Source organism: Bradysia coprophila, assembly GCF_014529535.1.
Source record: "Bradysia coprophila strain Holo2 chromosome X unlocalized genomic scaffold, BU_Bcop_v1 contig_20, whole genome shotgun sequence".
NCBI lineage: Eukaryota > Metazoa > Arthropoda > Insecta > Diptera > Sciaridae > Bradysia > Bradysia coprophila.
Window position 1 is genome coordinate 1,941,234 of NW_023503307.1, and position 16,973 is coordinate 1,958,206.

Sequence of the window (16,973 nt, forward strand, 5' to 3'; positions counted from 1 at the left end):
CCAACATGACTGCAACTTTCCGATAACCCAGCAATGCAAGTGCAATGACAACATTCTATTTTTCCATTCATTTTTGCAAATACCCATACATGAAGCGGTGGCTCATTCATTTTTTGTCCATGTTTGACCTTTACAATTCAGTTTAAGTAAATAATAAATTCAATGAACGAAACTCACCCTTCCTTTTAAAATTGCGTGCTCTTTATACTTTCTTGATCCAATATCTAAGACGAATCCAGCTTCGAAATGTTTGTATGCTTCGGTACTTTTATAGGCCGAAAACTTCTTTTTTGTGAATGAACTAACGGAATGGATCAAATACTCTCCTATGTCCAGAATTGTTATTTCTGGGAAATTCTTTGGGTCTACTGATAATTCTTTCTTTTTTAAGGCATACGGGTCACAGCCAATTTTCTGAATTTTTTCTTGATATCTTTCTTTGACATCGCCACTTAATCCCTTGTAGTACGCAGAGTAAATTACTTCCATTTCATCCTTTGAAGAAAACAAAATCTTTTGAATTTACATTTACAGAAAATGGCTCCAAAATGCTACATTTGCAAGTACTACGACTCAAAGAAAATGAGCCTTTTCCGCATTCCCAATAGAAGTGATGAGTACTCAGATCGAGGAAATGTTTGGCTTCAATTATTGAATGAGAAGAAGAAAAATATTGATCAAATAAGAATTTGCTCTCTCCATTTTGTGAAAAGTAATCCGATTCTAAATTATGGTACGAAGAACATGTATGAATTTTCTATTTTTTACAGAAAGACCTTCAAAAGCCGACGATTATTTAGATGTGGACTGGATCCCTAACAAGAATCTTGGAGAATATTCGAAAAATTGGAAGAAAGTTGAATATTTCATTCGCAAGAAAAATGCTTCGCGGGTATATATACCAATATTATTATTCAATAATTTAACAAGTTTCATACTAAATTAAACAATCGTATGGCTGTTCTAAAATTCGTCCTTTAAATTTAAAATTTTAAAAAATTGTATGAAATGTAATGTTCTTCACATTACTATGTAAGGGAAGGAATTTTATAATTCGTATCCAGATGAGTGATCGAGGGCTTAGCCCGATTTTACTCATCGTGATACGAAATATCAAATTATTTCCTGAGTGCAGTATGACGTTTTCCTTTAAGAAGGATGGAATGACTTTTCCCTTGGAAGGGAAAGGTCAATTCCCATCCACATTAAAGAAAAATTGATTCATGAACATTAATATGAAAGTATTGCATTTCACTTATTTTTACTGGTAAAAGTATTTAGATCAAAAGCAAACTGACAGTAGGCAACATTTCAATGACCTCAATGCTCACATATTCAAAATTCCTAGTCAAAAACATTAAACAATATTAAAACTGTTGCTGTCATGAGCCTTAACAACTCTTTATATGTATATTTTTGTTCTATTTTTGTTCTATTTTTTGTTTTATTTTTAAAATTTTGTTATCATTGTTCTATTGAATTTGTTATTTAGTTTTATTTGTTCTGTTTAGTTTTAGGTTTAATAAGTTTAAAGTGTAGTTAGTAGGTATAAGGTTTTAACAATTTCGTGTAAAAATCAAAAATTTGCGTTACGTTTAGTGTAGAATCGTAACAAAAGAATATTTACCAAATTACTGATTGATAACAGCATAACAATATTGGCGAATCAAATATACTACCATCTCAAGCGCACGAAAAAATTGAATGTTTTTCTAATGCCTTAGAAGTAACTATTGATCAGAACAATAAAAATCCGGAATCGCTAACAGGTTGGTGTTTTTGTTTTCCTTAACTAAATTGATATCATAAGTCATCTGCTTTAGTCGTTCAAGATACCATGTGTGGTGATTCGAGTCCTGGTACAAGTTCACTCATTCCTACAAAAAAAAGAAAACTCATTGAAATCATTGAGCAAATTATATTTTTGCCAACAGAGATACAAACAGATCTTAGAATGAATGACATAGATTTGTTGTTCGAACATTATCAGAGAGTTGTTGACGAAAGAGATGAGCTGTTATTGAAGCTATCGACCGTGTTAATTGATTTTAACTATTTCAAGGACAATGATAAAAGAACACTTTTCTTCACTGGATTTCCAAATTGGAAGCTACTAAGCAAATTCTGGGAGTTGGTCAAAGACTTTTTTCCCACGCACTTCAATTGCAAATTATCACAATTTCAAATGTTGGTTCTAACTCTCATGAAGCTCAGGCTTAACCCAACGTTTACTGATTTGGGTTATCGTTTTCAAATCGATGGAACAACAGCTGCCAGAATGTTTCACAGATGCATTTTTGTTTTATTTAAGAAGTTCAAGGACACAAAAATTGTACATTGGCCGGAAAAGCGAAATACGTTAATTTTCAGTACTCCTAACTATTTCCGTTCATTGCTTAAGGAGAAAGTGACGATAATCGTCGACTGTTTCGAAATATTTTGTGAAAGGAGTACCAATTTGCGAGCAGCTGCTCAGCTGTATTCTGTTTACAAGAGTCATACAACACTTAAGTATTTGATTGGAATCAGCATGTCAGGTGTTATCATATTTATATCAAAAGCTTTCGGCGGCCGAACTAGCGACAAAGCAGCTACTTTGAAAAGTGGTATTTTGAATTATCTTCAAGAAGGTGATCTAATGTTAGCCGATAAAGGATTCCTAATTCGGCATGAAGTAAACGCAAAAAATGCACACCTGGAACTACCATGTTTTGTTAATCGAGGAAATCAATTGCACCCAACGGAGCTTGAGAGTTCACGTAAACTCTCCAGTCTACGCATTCACGTAGAGAGAGTGATTAACATTCTGAGACAGAAGTTTAATATTTGTTCGGACATTGCTAAAATGTCTGCAATATCGAAGGAAGATAATTTATTCGATGGTGATCTTTACGATATGATAGTTTTTACATGTTCATGCATTGTCAATATTTGTCCTTCAGTAGTCCCATCAGACTTTGAAATTTAAAAAATAAAATCTTTGTTCTAACACTGTTTATTTCATTGGTTAAATTCATTTTACGTGCTTGATGAGCTATGCGTTTTAAAGTTAGTTGTGGTTGCATGGCTCATTAAAATATTACAGCGAAGATGTGGCCAAAACTGGTTCTGGAATTATTTTGTCATTAAGGTGCATTTGCAATTCGAAACGCAGAAGATAAGTGACGAACTGTGTATTTTTTTAACGTTTGAAGGTTCATTTGTCAACGTTTTAGATCTCTTGTACATTTTATCTTTTTACAATTCACATCGAGTAAATTTAGAATTGGTATTGAAAATTGAGGTTAGATTTTTAATGTTTTGATTTTGTGAGATTTAATTAACTTCTACTATCTTATTCACTACAGGAAGATCAAAATTAATATTCCTTAACCAATAAAGGGCTCAGAACACATAATTCTAATGGAAATGTCTAGGATAGAAGAGAATTGATCCGTCATTTTATTCCACACTAAATTCATGTGATTTCGATATAATTAGCACACGATTACTTACATCAAGTTTTCTGATCACTAATTTGTACAAATCAACAATGATTATCGCCGAAAAACGGTTAAATTTCAATAAATTCTCCACAGTAAAAATTCGTGTCTGTTGGAACAAATCTGACATTAGTGACATTCAGTGTTGTCAGTCGCCGAGTCTGCAGACAACCTACATGAAATACGTAATATTTGATAGTGTGAGTTTTTCCCTACTAAATTGGTGGGCAAATTAGCGCAAAAAATTTAAATGTGCCTACTAAGAAGGATTTTTTTTTTTACAATTTGAGAACCTTTTACATACAGTTACCACCGATATCAACAAACACAACGAAAATAATAGAAATTGACCCGTGTTGTTTTATGCAGCAAATTAGTTGTGCAATTTTATAGGACTTTCGATATTTTTAAAGCTGCGAATTGGCAACGGACTATTAGAATATCTACGAGTGTTACATAGAAAGCGAATGAAGGAAAAATCATCTTGCCCAGTCGCGGATTTGAACATGGTACCTCTCGATTATGAGTCGAGAACTCTAGCGCCAAAGCCACGGGTTCAGACAAATGATATGTACTTCGAAAGCCTTTATGTTGTGTCGAGTGCTAGATTGAATGTGTAGTACATTAGCCTTTGTGTATGGAAATTAAATAGGACTTTCGATATTTTTAACGTTGCGAATTGGCTATGATTACTCTAAGGAAAATGCTAATGGAAAATTGAATTAAACACTTTTAGTAACGGTGAAATGTTCATATTTGAACTTAAGGAAAGTAAAAGCGTTGAATTTCTCGAAAAAATGTCTAAAATTTGTTGCTGCATTTGCAGGAATTTAATAGTATTTTACATGACTAGGGATAAAAAGATGAAAAGTAGAGTTTTCGTGTGAATTTGGTTGATCCGAGGCGAAGCCGAGGTCAATAAACACACGAAAACGAGACTGTTCATCTTTTTATCCCGAGTTATGTAATGGATTTTACATGCTTTTATCTCGGTATATAATGTTCTCGGCAGATAAAAAAGTGTATGCACCTCTTACCAAAATTGTTATCTTGACGTGGGGGCATTGCTGGTCGATTTTGGCAATTTTGGTAAGAGGTGCATAATCTTGTATTTCCTTGCCGTATTCTGAAGATCATAATAAGGTTTTACTTATGTATTCTTTCGTGAAAATTTGTCTTTGGATTTCAAAGTCATTTTGATAGAGAAATAAATTTAAATTATTATGGGTTGCCATTGGTGCAATCTGTTACAAAAGATGTAAATCTTTTATGCATCCATCAGGTTGCGCTTTATTGACGTATTGTTTTGTGTGCATCAAGTGGATAAAAAAATCTACACCTCTCAAAATTGAAAAGACTGTTAAATAAACTATTTATAGCCATCACACCTTTACGTTTATTTTCTGTATTTTTTGATAGCATGACATAAATTCAGCTTCTAATCAAGATTTTAAAATTCTTGACAAATCTAATCCATATGTGGAATCCAGCCGTATCTGAAATTTGTACCACGTACACTCTGAACAAAATTGAAGTCCGTTAAAAATCCAACATATTTCGCTAAATATTCGTAATGCTTAGCATTTTCGGATGGAACATTTTCCCACAGATACGCGAAAACTTTTTTAATTTCATTCGTTCGGTTCGTAACCATTCTTGCAGCATCTAAATCAGATTGTCCCGACGAATCTGTATCAAGATGTGTCATTGGCGTAAAATCGAGATGGATATCCCTAAAGTAACCAATTATGTCATTCTCAAGTATTGCATTTATGGTTGCCAGCTCGACAGCAGGATTATCATGATTCAAATGGATCACTGAAGTTTCGTCTGTCATAGCTGTGGGTAATATCCATCTGAAACCAATTGAATGATTTCTTACAGCTTCATTTTCCTGTTGGTCAATAATTGTTTTCGAATGGCAGTGTTTTTGAAAGAGAGTCTTTTCAGCGGTAACCCCGCTTAAATAGTGATAGCACCCAAGTATGAAAAAATCGAAAATTTTGGGTTTTAATAATTGCCTGGCCAACCGCACAAATTCCGTTTGAATCGCAATAGCTTCAACTGCCTTTTCGATATAACTATCCGGAATGTTGTATTGACCTTTAAACTTACGCATGTCTGTTACCTGACCACTTTTTTGACTGAAGACTAGCCGCAAATTGTTAAGTAATTCGGTAGCAGCAGGATTGAATTGTCGATCAGAACTCAACTGTTCAATCGCATCATCGGTGTAGAATGTGCAACCGTAATGCTTAGTAGCGAAAATCTTTTGTTCAATTGAAACTTCTGGAAACCACGCAAAACATCTGGCTGTAGCAACATACCAATCAATATGTTTTTTGGGAGCGTTTTGTATCAACTTCCAACTTCGTACAGCGCTTTCAATGGTTCTGATGTCTTGTTCACAATAACTATTTTCCATCATGGTGACTACCTTTTTGGGAAAGTACCACCAGCATGTATTGTCATTGGATCGGTTACCTTGCACACACTGGTCATAGTCATCTGTCACACGTGTTATATAGGATGACTTCGGATTTGTCCAATATATACCACGATTTCCAATGTAATTTAATCCGTCTATTCAGTTAATTTGATTGCGTTCAGAGTTAAAAGTTAGAACCCATAATTTTTTTCTAATAGTTACCTATGAAATGATATTCACCCGTATCGTAGAAATTGGCAAATTGTCTCGTGACATTGTTCATCAGAAAGTTGTTCGTTTGAAACGTCTTGAGGATTTTAAACATTTCTACAACGGCGGTTCTGTATCCAGTGACTTATGGATTGTAACTACAGCCGCTTTAAATATGATCATGATCATTGTCATAATTGCATTAGCTTAATTGACAAACAACTTAATTAACCATTTTTAATTAAAAGGTTTCAAAATCATGTGCAGCAGCTCTTTTATTACTGTACCTTTTACGAATGCATAACGTATTAAAATGCAATATATGCAAAAATTTATATATTGAAATTGTATCCTTAGTTTATTGCTAAGGTTCTGCTCGCTAATGAAATTTTTTAGTGAAGCTAACGATGATTACCGTGCTAAGTGCAACCACTATTTACTGTCTTTTATCTTTGCTAATGATAATCCCAAATGAAAATCCAACCGTTTTGTGTTATTAAGTTGGATTTTCACACAAACCTGTCTATCAGAATTATCTTTATTAAAAATGTCTACTGTAAGTTGGGTTTGTCGAATGTTGTATTTGTCAATGAAAGTACAAAGCAGATATGGTCTGTCCATACATACCGGAGGAAATAGAGATTTCATATAAAGAACTCACCTTTCAATGATTTTCACTAAAAGGTGAGTTTGTTTGTATGAAATCGCTATTTCCTCCGCTACATACAAATTTTGACATTGGACCTATAATACTTTCATTAGTATTTGTATGAGGTGCGGACCGTATCACAAAAATGTTAGTACCTTGAACTGCATTTTAATCGATTAATCGATTTTAATACAAAATTTCAACTGAACCAAAATTGTATACTAAATTTCGTATGAAAGAGTATAGTTCAGAGGATTTTTTGCGATAAGGGTTCTAGTTAACTGCATAACCTCCTCACCTCATATAAAATCTTGGGTTTGCCATTAACAATTATTCACAAGGGATTTTCAGTTCACATGTCTAGCTCGCGACTGTCTAGCGGTAATAGAAAAGTCTACATTGGTCGTTAAGCAACGAGAAGTGAAAGCATAATAAAGATACACCGTCGGTAAAGTGTTAAAGAAATAAATAGATACAAGTGAAATTTTATTTTCGCTAGCTTCAAGTTAGCTACAGCAAGTTAGGTCTGAACAGCTAAATCTTTATCGCATGGATTTTATTATCTTTCGTAAAAATATAATTGATACTTAAAACTAATCATAAACGGTTACTCATCTTCTAACTTAAATTCACAATTAATTTCGATTGCTATACAGGTTATAGAAAAATCAAACGGAAAATCTAGTATATTTAATCGTGCGCAGAGATCCTTCAGTGGAAAGCAAATCATAATTTGAATATTATGGCTGTATATTTCATGAGGTAAAGCTCAATGAAAGTATAAACCAGGTATGGTCTGTTCATACAAAGCGGAGGACATGGCGATTTCATATAGACAAACTCACCTCTCATAAGAGGTGGGTTTGTTTATATGAAATCGCTATGTCTGTGTTGACGTTCGTTGGTAAAGCTAACCTTAGCCCACGAGTTTCTGGAACAAGTAATGTGTAGAGCATTTTAGGCCAAATTGGCTTTCCTTGACGCCGATATTAGGTCTTATTGTATACATTAGGTAAAGGTACTGTGAAGGTATAGAGTGTTATGATGAAAGAGAAGAAGATATTTTGACAAGTACCCCAAGGCAAGTTAAAATAAACTGATCTTCTGCCCTCTCGCTCTCAACGTACCACGTTGAAAGAGAAGCAAATAATTTGACAAGTACCCCAAGGCAAGTTATAATAACTAGTCTTCGGTTTTCTCGCTCTGATCATAACAGTCTATATTATGAGGGTTTGACCGTATCATACAAATGAGACAGCATAAAACTTATATCTAAAATGACTGGTGTCGCCACCATTCCGCTAAAAAAGTAGGTCACTATCAAGAAGTTCGTAACTACTAGATGATGCAGTTTTCATCAAACAGAAATTGTACAGAGCGATTCTTTTGAAAATCCACCTATCAAAATCGGACCATCGTCTAGGGTGGATATATACATGGTTTAAAAGGTCTTTGCCAGTAGACCTCAAAACAGGCCTCACACAGTCTCGAGCAACACCTGGTTGCTGGCGGAAGATCTCCGAAGCTGGAAAGATAGTGTTTTTTATCCGAATTTTTTGGCCGTTATAAATGGACGTTCCGGTTGAGAGTGGGCTTGTTCGAAAGCTGAGCTTAAGTACTTTCGGGTAATGCCTAGTTTGATTAGGTTCATCCGATTTTGATAGGTGGATTTTCAAAGGAATCCCTCACACCAGTTACATATTTTAGATATAAATTTAATTCACATTGTTTAGATGGATATTTTTTTTAGATGCTCGACGGCGCACTGCTTCTGATAAAATCATTGTAGAAAAATGTACACACTAATTCCATACATCATCATGACTAGTGTATTTTAGTATGTAAATCCGACATGCTATCATCAAACTATGATCCTTCCCCTAACCATTATACAGCCTTGTAGCCTCGTAGCAGACCAATTGTTTCTACTAAGTTAAACCTAAAATTAACTCTACTTAAAAATAAAAAAGTGTATCGCCTAGTAGTTACTTCACTCCAAGTACAACTCAATATCCACTGACCCGACGTTAACTAACTATTTCACTGATTGGTATTGTGGAAACACGGGTTTTCAGATGGTAATATATATTACACACTTGTCACGAAGAAGTCGAGGCTTGCCGAGACTGATAGTGACAAGTGTGTACTCTATTTTATCACATAAGCGAAAACGAGACAACAACATAGACCTGAAGTGTAATTTTTGAATTAAACTTCTAGTTAAGTAATTTTGACATCCGAACACCGTGCGTATGTGATAAAATATATCGATGCATTTGTGCCAACTTCTAAAAATAAAAAATAAAAATTCACTGCTGACCGGTGGCGACTTGCTTGACGAACGAGTTATACGAGAACAAATTCCTTACTCTATTAATGTACTTCGTTTTCCTGACATATAATTAATTGTACATTACTTAACAATAGGGAAAATGATGTAAATGGTACTTCTTGTGTGAAATTTATCGATCGAGGCGTAACCGAAGTCGGTAAAAAGTAAACACACAAGAAGTACCATTTACATCAATTACCTCATTGCCAAGTAAGGTATTTTATTTAAAACCTTGAGGTAAAGTTTTCGATCCGTCCATCACACGGTGAGCTTGAAAAAAATTTTATTCGACCTCTCGTGGACATGAAATGTGTTTAGTGGTTTTTGTAGAGGGCGGCACCACGAGTAAGAATAACATAACAAGAAAATATTTCGATGGGAAAATTTTTATCTAGATCGATTTTTCGTTTTTCTGTGCCCTGCAGTAAGCTTCGAAAACTGTTTGGACCCTACTGGTGACTTGTTTGATCACAAAAATATAGTTACTGTTTAGCCTGAGGTCGAAGCTTTACAGCGATACCAATCATGACATTCATGACTACCAACAAACATCTTTTATGAAGGAAAGTCATTCTGCTATGTCGATGTGAATTTTAAAGGCTGTATCATACGTGGATTACTTTTATTTTCTCTTATAAATTATTTTTAGTTATTTTACATAATTTAAGGGGTTAATAAAAGGTCGAAAGAAGATTTTTAACTCGAAATAGGTTTCTTTGTAAATTGCACCCATGAGTAAATTGCATTATCTCGAGTCAAAAATTAACAAACCTTTCTTTTGTTTCGTTCGTAGTTTCTCCAATAGTCATTCTAAGCTAATTCTGCAACATTTTAGTTGTTTCCACTAAAAAATGAGACATTATACGAAGAAATTTGGGTGGTGGTTCAGGTGTACCAACAAAGATTTTGTCAGAATGAAATCCAAGCTCATCCTTTGACCTTTTATTAACCCCTTAAATTATGTTAATTAACTAAAAAAACTTTTTAAGAGAAAATATAAGTAATCCACGTATGATACATCCTTTAAAATTCACATCGACATAGTAGAATGACTTTCCTTCATAAAAGATGTTTGTTGGTAGTCATGAATGTCATGATTGGTATCGCTGTAAAGCCTAGACCTCAGGCTAAACAGTAACTATATTTTTGTGATCAAACAAGTCACCAGTAGGTTTGAAACAATTTTCGAAGCTTCCTGCAGGGCACAGAAAAACGAAAAATCGATCTAATTAAAAATTTTCCCATCGAAATATTTTCTTGTTATGTTATTCCTACTCGTGCTGCCGCCCTCTACAAAAACCACTAAAAACATTTCATGTCTACGAGAGGTCAAATAAAAAAAATTTCAAGCTCACCGTGATCAGTAAAGTTAACTTTCCCTCACGTTTTTGAATAAAAATACTTAAACCAACGCACTTCAAGCATGAGTGGTAATCTAAATAGAGTACTGAAATTGGCCAGTGTATCAAACCAATTTTGACATTGTAAAAAAATATGGAAAAAACTTTCGTACAAAATAGTTTTCTAGTTGGCAGCTGCCATAAGAAGTACCTTTTGCTTGAAGTCAAAGCCACTTTTAGCTTTTGGGCGCCATCGGGCAATTGAAAAAATTGGCGCTAAAAAAAGCAAAAATTTTTTAAGGACCTCGGGCGCCATTTTTTTCTGCTCCACTTCGGGCGCCACTGGCATTTGCCCCATATGGAAAAGGCGGCACTGCTTGAAGTAAATCGCTTAAACCCTTATGCAGTCCATGTATGCTCATCTTCTAACTTGAATAAGGATTCTTCATCTACAGACATAGACAAACGCTGTGCAACTGTCTTATTCGAATTACATCATGGACGAAAGGCACATAACATCTATTTGTCCCAGTAAGTGGCTAAAAAAAGTTACAAAAAGACAGGTGGAAATAAAACCAACGATGTAAACTTGACTTCCTACAGTTTACAACCTTGACAAAGAATGCGATCTCCTATTTCGGAAAAAAATACTGTCGTCATAGCATCGAGAAACATGACAACACTGTTTTATTACCGGTTTAGTTCAATCATTATGGTTACCTATATCCATCATAACACATTATGTATTTATATGATGTTCCTGAAACACATAAATTCATCTATGATAATTCAATTAAATAATGTGCCCAACTTTTTTAGTTTAATCAAATAAATTTCAATTTAAATCCATCGCCACAATCTTAAACCATATGATTCAATCAAACAATTATTTTTTTTTATTCATTTCCAATAAATGTTCATAGATCTCGCTACTAGGTTCAAGAAGAGCGAGAGTATTTCACCAAAATAAAAAAAGGAGAGCAACAAAAAAAAATTAAACAAAACAGAAGAGGTGTAAAGTGAAGTGGCCGTAAAATCATATTTCGGTTGAAATTAAATTTATTCGGTGCATTGTGAACGATAAACAATAAAAAAGGCGACGAAATGAATTAGTTTTGTTAAATAGAAACAAATTCTACTCTTTCGGACACCAACGTAATCGGTTTCGCAAAGCAAAATAGAAGATTAGCAGATTTGTTAACGATTTGTTGTCTGCGGCTTAAAATTAAAAAAAAGACGAGACGCCATCTTAATTTTGATGAAATTAATGAAAAATTGATACATTAATTGTGCATTCAAACTCGAATCATTGAATATTGATATTAGCGTGTTCAAATATCAAATCAAATTAAAATTGTGTATTGATCGGAGGATTTTACGATTGTTTGACATTCGGTGTGTAGTGAATTTTTCTGTGGAAATTTTACGAACAAAGTTTTTTTGTTTGTCGGTCAAATAACATTTCTATATGTTTCGCTACTACTGCTCGTCTTGAACAGGTTAGTTTATTTAGAAAATTTATAAATTTAATGACTTAATGGCTGTGTGTACGAAGTGGACATTATGTTTAAATTGATCAAATATAATTAATATTTCGTCGTCCTCTGCAGTCGCATTGATCATCTAATTTAATTTTATGTCACAGAGTGACAGTTAGAAACTCATTATTATATTATCATCCTGACCATTTTTTTTTCTCTGTGATTCTGTAATAATAATGAGCTAAAAGTCACACGTCATTACAATTCCTAATTTACGAATCAATTTTTGCATTCAGCATTAACGTATTGAACGAAATTGTACAATAAAATCTGAGCAAAATAGAAAATTTGTTTATTAAAAAAATGAAATGGAAAAAGCAACTGGCTGGACACATTTTGTACGAATAAATTCAATACCCATGTTTTAAGGAGCCTTCCTAGGCGTTGTGCAATTGAAAAAAAAAATCTCTAAAATTCGATGCGAATGTTAAATATTCCCGCAGGTGAAGGCATAGGTAGTTGAAAATATTTGTGGTTAACGTCTAAATCAGCTGGTTGTTTCAGGTGAAAGTTTTGATTTTCACTCGAAACCCCTTGGTGCACTGATTTCTTGGCAACATATAGTTAAAAACAAGTCAGGTCGAAAATTGTTGATTGACATCAAACCCATGATAATGACACTTTTGTAGATCTTGTGTACTTAACTACCATCAATATATTCTTGATCCGCCCTGTAACAGACCCTAGAAATATCCGCCCTGTACAGACCCTAGAAATTCCGCCCTGTAACAGACCCTAAAAATTGTGTTCAGATGCCCATAGCACGATAATATGTCAAAATCACATGAAATTAAATTTTCAGAAACGCATTTTCATCGACTCCGACCACTCCGACCCAGTTTCATAGATATGTGTATGTGTGTGTGTGTGGGAGGGGATGCTATTAAATGACTGAGAACATCTTTTTCTCTATTTCGAACAATGAAATGTGTATAGCAACAAACCTTCTTTATTTACATTACCGAATTAGCCCTTTACATTAAAATGAATAGGTATACGACGTTACCGACAACGCAATTATTTATGTCATTCCATTAAGCATTTTTGTGTAAGCCGTTTCTCACTTTTGCGTTGTTGGAAAATCTTAAACATCGAAAATTAGGGTGAATTCATAATAAAATGAAAAGGGGCAGAACAGACAAAAAAAAAACCAACGACACACAAAACATACTCAGTGCCATGAAAACAGTATTCGCAGACGTATGACGACGCAGTTATTCTAACAGTTTCATAACATGTACGTACATATATATTATGTGCTTTACAAGATGGTGATCTATGCATTTGGTGCTATTGCTATACACAAAGGCGCCGATTTCTATTTTCGAATAGAGTTTCTCAAACCTGCAAAATACAGTCTTTTCCATTCGAATTTAAGTGTTGCCCAAGCGTCGTAGCAACACCGTATTCGGCGCCTTTGACTGTATATATATATCTTATTCGACCATAAATTACTGGTTCAAATTATGGAAATGTATAAACTTCCTCAGCAATATGTTAACAGTGTAGTTAAAAAACAAAAATTATTGGAATGTCAATTGCAAAATGCAAAATGTTAGATCAATGATAAAGATAAGAATCATTGAAAATTGAAAATTTTAATTGTTGGACAGTAAATTACGTTGACACATTGGACAATAATTTTGATAATAATAGTAATAATCAGGTTGATACGAATGGTTAACCTTTCAGAAACGGCCAATCATCGGTTGACGACCACATTTAGCGATGATGTGTTCTTTTGTAGTAAAATTAAAGGTTAAATGAATGACATTACAGATTTTGTGCGAAACACAGGGCCTGTTATCAGGACATTTACTTACTATTTACTTATTGGCCTGGGGTAATGATCAATACCTGAACACATTTTAATTGAACCGACTGCTAGTGATGATTCTTCGAGAGCAAAACATTCTTCAGAACTATGAGGTGTTTTGCAGCTAAGAGCCACTGTAGACAAACAAGTGTAACAAATAATCGACAACAGATTACAATTTCCCTTACTTGTGAAATCTGCAGAGTCTCTAATGATCGAGTTTTTGCTCTTTATTTCTTTGACACTTAGATTATTGTGGTATTGCATTCGTTGTAATGGGCCGTCCACAAAGGATCTGCGCTATTTTTTTTATCATTGATTCTTCTGCACTTTTTATTTGTACAATATACCTACCACTTGGAGCCCCTCATTTAGTTTAGATATCATCCATCAATTACCTGACGTTTTTTCAGCGCTGTCGTTAAAATTAAAACTTTACCAACTATAGGAGCACGCGAAACATAAGTTTAATCTGGAATATGACGGGTAACGTTTGTATTTTTCGTGATTACTGAATTTACTCGGACTTAAGACCAATTCCCATTGAAAAAATTGCCAACGTTTAAGGTTATGTGTTTTCTCTGTCGGCAGCTTCTTACACATTCACTTTCTTTAAGATTCGAACTACTACTCGCTCATTATTGCATTTGATACCGCTAACAATAGATTATTTTGTAATTCAACGGTCAGCTGTTTATTTGTATTAGATGACTTGGCGCACAAAACATTACGCTCTGTGTTTCTCAATTTTCACAATTTTGTCATATTTGGCAAACTTTTATTGTTGGAGCAAATGTCTGTGCTTTAATAATGATCAACACAGAATATAATTTCGTGTTAGTCACTAATTATATTTACGTGTTGCGGCATGTTTCATTTTCATTTACATTGCCTAATCACATAAAGCATTGTACTTACGAGGTTCCAAGTTGTTATTTGACAAGTGGGGAATACAGCCCTCCCCTTCGGATCGGGCTGTAACACCCCACTTATCAAATACACAACTTGGAACCTCGGACGTAATATACTATTACTGACAACAAATTAATGTTCCCTCGGGAACCTCCTGGTTTCGCGATTGTTTCCTGTTTCCATTGTAAATTTCTCTAGCAAGCATATTCAACCTGGATTTTATTAGAAAACGGTCAAAAGTATGCAATGACCTCCGGTAATAAAGTAAAAGATTTTGTATCAAAAGCGATTCTTTTAACAAAGAAGGTAACAGATTCAATCTGCTGTTTCTTAAAGATTTACATTTAATTTATATGTCACGCTCACGCTTTTTACAGGTAAAGGGTTGCTGATTATTATATATGTAGCGTTTCAAAATATTCCAACAGAGCGAGAAAGCCAATATTTATTTCTATATTTTCGTACGGAATGTCTCCATTGAGATTCCGGTCGCTTATTCCAGAATTCAAAAATTCATACGTTTCTTGTTGGTATTTGTTTCTTACATTAAAAATTACTTATAAGCTTTCAACCATAGTTCATGTTAAAATTCAATTAATTTTAATAAGCACTGAACAACTGGTTAACTTTCTATTTATTTTTACAAAATTTTCTTCTTTTTCAGTTGCGGATGGAGAAAACTTGTATCCCAAGGGATGAATGAGCTGCGCAACTTTAGAGGTGGAGGTAAGTGCAGTAAATTAAATTTAAGGATTTATCTGTTTTGTAATAATGAAAGTCCGACAATGTCTCGAGTTACAAAATCTAGATAGAGCAGGGTTGATTTTCAATGAAAACCCGGCTTCCAAAATTCATCCACAACCAATACTTTTTTGTCGGTAAACTTTTTGAAAACGGTAAAACAAAGCGCTAGAATACACTCGGTAAATTTTGCTGAGGTGCAGAATTATGAGCAGCTGCTATTGTTGCATCAGATGTTTATTGTCACTAAATATCTCTTATTCTACTAAATCTCACTCATTTCGCTAAGTTTCTCTAAATTTTACTAATTTCATTAAATTTCTCTAATTTTTCACTAAATTCGTCAAAATGTTTTGTGATATTAGGTCCTGAACTGCACTCCAGTGAAATTTACACACGGAATAATTGATTAATTCTGTTACTTCTTTTGCTGAAAGCATTGCCAAATATTTGACAAAATTCGTGGTCGATAACAGAAGATGGATATCGATTCGCAAATATTGCTTGTTTGTGTTGATCAAGCCAATGTTTCAAAGTCCAACAAAATCATTTTGTTTTTTTCTTCTTCTTTTGCTATACGTAAAGTTCGAACCTAAATGACGTGTACATGTGATCCCGAAGCTTGAGAGAAGTCTTACGAATAAGCTGTTTCATAAAAATTTAATTCAATTGTAATAAAAGTCCTTTCCCATCCATCCCTAGCCGATCGGTAATAAAGATGTTGCGGGAAAAGCGCGAACGATAAATCATTACTCATTCAGGATTAATACATCGAAACCTCCCTTTCTCGATGAAAGTATTTCCTTCTTTTGGTCCCCTAGTCTTGTTCTCATCAAACAGAATTTGAAAAAAAAAATCCCGGAAGCCAGGATCTCATTGCCCTATTAACACCAGCGTTTAATAAATTAGTTTTCGTTTTGTTGCAATATTTAATTTACAAAGTCTGTGTATCGCCATGCACAGTCAAACAATTTTGCATATAGATTGCACACATCAGCATACAGATTGATATGAGACAGATTTATAGCTTAACAGGTTTTCGAGATATGACCTGTTGAGCATCAGCCATGCATATAATACACATAAAAATGTGTACGTACTACGATCGGCACTTTTATATGAGCAATTATAAATTTTAATTTTTTTTACTTCTCCGATTTCGTTTTTCTGTTCCCTCACATCCACTGCTAGTATTCACTGGATCATACCGTATTCAGTCATATCATGTCCGACTCTCTATTAATAGTTAATAAACAAACTTATACCACGCATTAATGTAAGTCTCCAAAATCGTGGAACGGTTGCTTTTTTCAAATTAGAATTTGTGTAATTTATCTGTACAATTGACATTTGCGGCTTGATACAGTACATTGAGAGTAGTACAAGGTACCAAGTAACTAATCAATAAAAGAAACCCTCGATTAAACCGTCTGCTTAGCGACCATCTAAGAGAAAAATGCTGTGGTATTCCAATTTTTGGAATAGTAAACGAGAGAATAAATGTTTTCAACATAAAGATTTC

The 16,973-nt window shown here is 34.1% G+C and overlaps 3 protein-coding genes and 1 long non-coding RNA gene across 5 annotated transcripts in view; 2 read left to right on the forward strand and 2 right to left on the reverse strand.

The window, feature by feature from the left end:
* Window positions 1-774: 774 nt before the first annotated feature.
* LOC119068898 lies at window positions 775-3,632 on the reverse strand. The gene is made up of 2 exons (XR_005086240.1): window positions 3,496-3,632; window positions 775-1,877 (listed from the first exon to the last, which is right to left on the reverse strand). It is a non-coding gene; the product is annotated as an uncharacterized LOC119068898 (long non-coding RNA).
* LOC119068879 lies at window positions 1,887-3,485 on the forward strand. The gene has a single exon (XM_037172720.1). It carries the CDS (start codon window positions 1,955-1,957, stop codon window positions 2,966-2,968), a length of 1,014 nt encoding a protein of 337 aa, XP_037028615.1. The 5' UTR covers window positions 1,887-1,954; the 3' UTR covers window positions 2,969-3,485.
* Window positions 3,633-4,864: 1,232 nt separating the features above from the next.
* On the reverse strand, window positions 4,865-6,260 carry LOC119068871. The gene is made up of 2 exons (XM_037172710.1): window positions 6,133-6,260; window positions 4,865-6,065 (listed from the first exon to the last, which is right to left on the reverse strand). Exons 1-2 carry the CDS (start codon window positions 6,233-6,235, stop codon window positions 4,951-4,953), a joined length of 1,218 nt encoding a protein of 405 aa, XP_037028605.1. The 5' UTR covers window positions 6,236-6,260; the 3' UTR covers window positions 4,865-4,950.
* A 5,165-nt stretch (window positions 6,261-11,425) lies between these two features.
* The window catches only part of LOC119068856 (serine/threonine-protein kinase tousled-like 2), a 72,672-nt gene continuing 67,124 nt past the window's right edge, over window positions 11,426-16,973 (forward strand). The window contains exons 1-2 of one of the 2 annotated variants that reach the window (XM_037172682.1): window positions 11,426-11,940; window positions 15,375-15,436. Coding sequence is in view for 1 of the 2 variants with exons in the window: in XM_037172683.1 (XP_037028578.1) it covers window positions 15,406-15,436 (31 nt within the window). In the remaining variant the exon portion in view is untranslated. The remainder of the gene's footprint in view (window positions 11,941-15,374; window positions 15,437-16,973) is intronic. The other variant, XM_037172683.1, reaches the window with a different exon arrangement.